General features: G+C 37.7%; 1 protein-coding gene across 1 annotated transcript in view; it reads right to left on the bottom strand.

The window, feature by feature from the left end:
- The window catches only part of LOC103461178 (transmembrane 9 superfamily member 4-like), an 8,920-nt gene extending 4,622 nt beyond the window's left edge, over window positions 1-4,298 (bottom strand). The window contains exons 1-3 of the mRNA XM_008403507.2: window positions 4,252-4,298; window positions 1,451-1,564; window positions 666-765 (exon numbers count right to left, since the gene is read on the bottom strand). Of these exons, the coding sequence (XP_008401729.1) occupies window positions 666-765; window positions 1,451-1,564; window positions 4,252-4,269 (232 nt within the window). The 5' untranslated portion in view covers window positions 4,270-4,298. The remainder of the gene's footprint in view (window positions 1-665; window positions 766-1,450; window positions 1,565-4,251) is intronic.
- Between the last annotated feature and the right edge of the window lie 105 nt (window positions 4,299-4,403).

The following is a 4,403-nucleotide window of genomic DNA, read 5'->3' as shown; positions in this document are numbered from 1 at the left end:
TTGAACAATAAATGCCATGTGGGTGAAGTTTTATGGATGATGCTCTGATGTCCCATTCTCCTGAAGGCAGCACAGAGCTGCACCACCAGAAACTGGCAAACACTGAAGAGAAGAAGAGTTATGATTAATGTAGTTACAGTTCTATCCATGTTTTAGTGTTGCAGAGCTCAGTCGATTTGCAAATAGTTCAAAGTTTAAACTGGCATGTTGTACATCTTTTATCTGGTTATTTTGTGGAATATTTACAACTAGAAAATGGCAAAGAATAAGAATATCGCTGTTAGGCCTACCGATTTTAAGTTGAATGTTTATTGCATTTTTCATTGACACCTATGAAAATAATTTCTATTCCCATGACTTTTTTGTTCTCTGGGAAATTATTTTTGATGATAAATACAGAAACAAGAATAAAAATCAAGACATCTACAATAGTGATAGTAATATTAATGATAAAATATTCAGTCAGTGCAAAGTAGCCTACAAATTCTTTGGTGGGGGGCGGTGAGGGACCTGGATAAAGGCCAGGGGGGAGCTGGCACAAAAAAAAGAAACACTGATCTAAGTCATAGAACATTAGTTGTGTTTTTTTTTAAACATGAACACAGTAGACACTGAAAAACAAGCAAATTTATAAAAATCAATGCCACAATCTGCAGCCCACCTACCCAAGTTTTCCGCCTTGTATAAGACGGAGCCAGGCTTACAGAAAGGCAGGGAATAGTATTCATATGGAAGCTGTGTACGGGAGCTGGTCAGCTTCACCGCCTGAAAAGACAATCACATTCAGTCAACACTGGCTCATGCAAACACACACACACACACACACACACACACACACACACACACACACACGCACACACATGCACACACACACACACACACCAGCAACCTGGTCTACAGCAAACAGGAAACATTGAAAAGCATCACGCACCTCTTCATCCTAAATAAATATAACTGATGTCATGAGTGCTGAATTTATAAAAGGAAGTTGCTGCTTTTAGTGCAGAAGTCTCTAATTATTAACCATTTATGATGAATTGGGAGAAAAATCCCAGCAATAAATAGCCAGTTTAAATAGCTGGCAGCTTGTTTCATCTGAATTTCTGATAGTTTTCAGCACTAAGATGTTATCTTATATCTTCTGACAATTCTGGTTTACAAGATATTTAAATATTTTCTGATTTGAAATGGGCCAATTGAAAAAACCCCACCCAATTATAATTCTTAAAAATGAATAGGGACACAGAAGGCTCATACAAACTGGTAACTGGGGACTTAACAAATAAATATAAAACAAGGGACAGAAGATCAATTTTAGTGTATTGTGTAACTTTCTAAAAGCTCACCAATCAGATTAAAACGTGGAGAACATTACACAACTTCAAACCACATCCTCATTGTGAAATGTCAAACAAAAATTGCAAATAATTTACTAGAGTTTCAGCTTTACCTTAATTTCTACTTGAGCGCCCTCATGGAAGTCCTGAGGAGCGACGCCGGGGACATAGAAGGACCGGCCCACAGGGAGCAGCGCCACCAGCAGCAGCAAGGCCCACCACGTCTCCTGTAACATACAGCAGCAACCAGTCAACAACCCAACAAACCCTGCATAATGCTCACAGATAGCAGTCATGATGGTCATGAAGGGAACGTTTCTTCAGCATGGTACCAAACAGACCCTGGACAGACTGTATCTGTGAAAAGGAGTGCTGCATACACTTTCACTTGCAGACCTATAATTTTTCACACTTCACTCTGATTTAAATTTTAAAGAAATAAGGCAGCAGAGATAGGAAACAATAGTTTAGAAGAGTTTTACAGCGTAGGAGCTAAAGTTTGAGCTGACGTGAGCATCACTTCTCAGCCTTTTCTGGTGACTCGTACACTCACAGGTCACTGTTAATTAATACAAAGTGAACAATGACTAAACAACATGGTTATTTCATTTGAAAGGTTACACACACGTTTATGTATGTATTTACATTAAATGAAACGGCTGTTTACTGGACGATCTCAAAATTAGCCGTTGCCCCGAATGGAGGGAAAAGAATTCAGAGGGTAAAATTTACGAAAGAATGAAAATACCGCAAGCAGCTTTGGAGTCTATTATCCATGAGAAGAAGATCAAGTTACAAAAGGAAATTACAAACTGGAGAATTTGTTTATTCAAATACTGTTTATTGACGCCACCACCAACACCGACCCCATTCCTTACAGGCATGGAGGCATGAAACAAACGCTCAGCTCAGGCTGCACTTCTCTTATTTCACAGTATGGACTGGGAGGTAAAACCTCGCTGCTTCTTTCCATCAGAAAGAGGAGAATGACGGCACACAAGAACAAACAACAAGACAGGAAGATGGTAAAACCAGGCAATTCTGATTGGCTTAAGGTTCTCATGTTTCCCAACCCATTTACTGACTGTTCGGTTCAATAAAGATTTAAATAAAGGCCTTCTGAATGAGGCAACACAGCCATATTTTGTAATAAGTCACTAAACAATTGAGTGGCTGGTAAGAATCAACTATAAAACAGCAGCCAGATTTGTAACTTCACAAATGTAAATGGTGCTGAATAGAAAACAAGCTGAAAGACCTGTCCTCTGCTTCAGACTGAATAAAGATGCTCATGTCACCTCAGGGATCCAGAACCAAGCAAAACAGGAAAAACATGTTCTCTTCAAGTTCCTCTCCAACTAAACGGTTTCAAAGCCAAAAAAGCAGATGCAGAGAGATTCAACTTTTACAGTAAAACTACCTTACTGATAAGGAGTGATTTTCATTCATCTCCACATGTTGATGGACTACACACTAGTTGCATTTCCGCTAACCATGGAGTTGCACAAATTGAAATTACGAAAATACATTTTCTTAATGGAAACAGGCCAATTTGGAAAAGTTTTTGCGCTGGGATGAGGTGGTTTTACAGCTGCATCAAAATGGATACAATTCACAAAACTGCAATGGAAACACTTTTTTAACATCATCTGAGGCACAAGCACAACAGCCGGATGTTACGAATGGTGAAAACGACAAAGAAGACAACAGGGAATAATAGAAGGGTGATGGATTGTTTTAGTTTTTTTTTTTCGTAGAATGAGCAGCTGGCTCCAGAATGGACAGATTTAAATTCTTCATGGATGAATTTGAATCAAACTTGAAGAGTAAATGACTAACTATGAGTTTGAAACGTAACTTAGTTGTGATTTAGCTCTAAATAAAGATAATGGAAGGGGACATTTTTGAACTACAAAAATCAGGGTTAATCTCAATCTATTTATCGATACTCATCTAAAACACTGCAACATAATGCAATTAAGAAAAAAATACGCTGAACTAAATGTTGGTTTCAAGTAAATCTAATAAACATTTTCAAATAAGAAAAAAAAAACATTGGTAGAAAAAGTAGAATACCACAACAAGGAATCCTTTAAAGTTGCTGATATTCAAAACCTGTATAATTACAAGTGTGATGTATTAAGGATTTGTTACCTAAACTTAAAAGTCTACAACGTAATCATGATCATTCAACACAAACAGGATAAGAAGGCAACACATTACAATCCCGACACGCATTGTACTATGCCAATATCAAGAATATAAATGTTGGTTTATTGCTGATGTAATTTATGTAGGTGACCCTAACGTCACAAAGTTTAATTAACTGAAATGTCAACAACAGTGAATTATGACAGGGAGGGTAACGAACCAGCACAACATGTTGTATGAGCTACATAGTGCCAACATGACAAAATAGTTAAATACAAACAGTTTTATTCCAGGTTTTTGTGGGTATTTTGTTGAATTTCATTCTCTTCTGCCATGCTAACACCTTTCAGTCACAATAACCACAGCGACAGTACCAGACTCTACCTGACGCTTCCAGACGTACGTGCTGAAGCTAGCTTGAAAAGTTCTGCTTTATCTCATATCTGCAAGGATGACAGCCCAATAACTGACGAGCCCGAGGTCTCTTGGACGTGTATCCGAACAATTTCATAATTTAAGAGAATCACTGCAATAGCCAGAGCTCAGTGACATCCAAGCTAGCTTTAGCTAGCAGGCTAACTAAGTTAGCAACATTGCAAACATTCAAACAATAAACTCCTGTAAATAGTATCTTTACGTTAAGATTCCATGTATCGCTTCAGTTAATTTCCTCTGCCGCAATTGCACAGCAATGTCTTACTTATTTAAGGAATAGAGAGTAGCCAATATATAGCTAGAGGAAAGAGTTCATTTTGATACTTACCATAGCCTCGGCCGCCATTTTGAATACGTGTCATTAGTGACGTTCCGGAAGTTAAACACTGCTCAATGAGCAATGGTCATTCTTTCGGAAAGACTAAAAAACTAACAAACTTTCCAAAGTCTTTCCAAAGACTATATATATATATATATATA

The sequence above is a fragment of the Poecilia reticulata genome, unplaced genomic scaffold (assembly GCF_000633615.1).
Source record: "Poecilia reticulata strain Guanapo unplaced genomic scaffold, Guppy_female_1.0+MT scaffold_715, whole genome shotgun sequence".
Taxonomy (NCBI): domain Eukaryota; kingdom Metazoa; phylum Chordata; class Actinopteri; order Cyprinodontiformes; family Poeciliidae; genus Poecilia; species Poecilia reticulata.
This window is presented reverse-complemented; position numbering and strand designations above follow the sequence as displayed.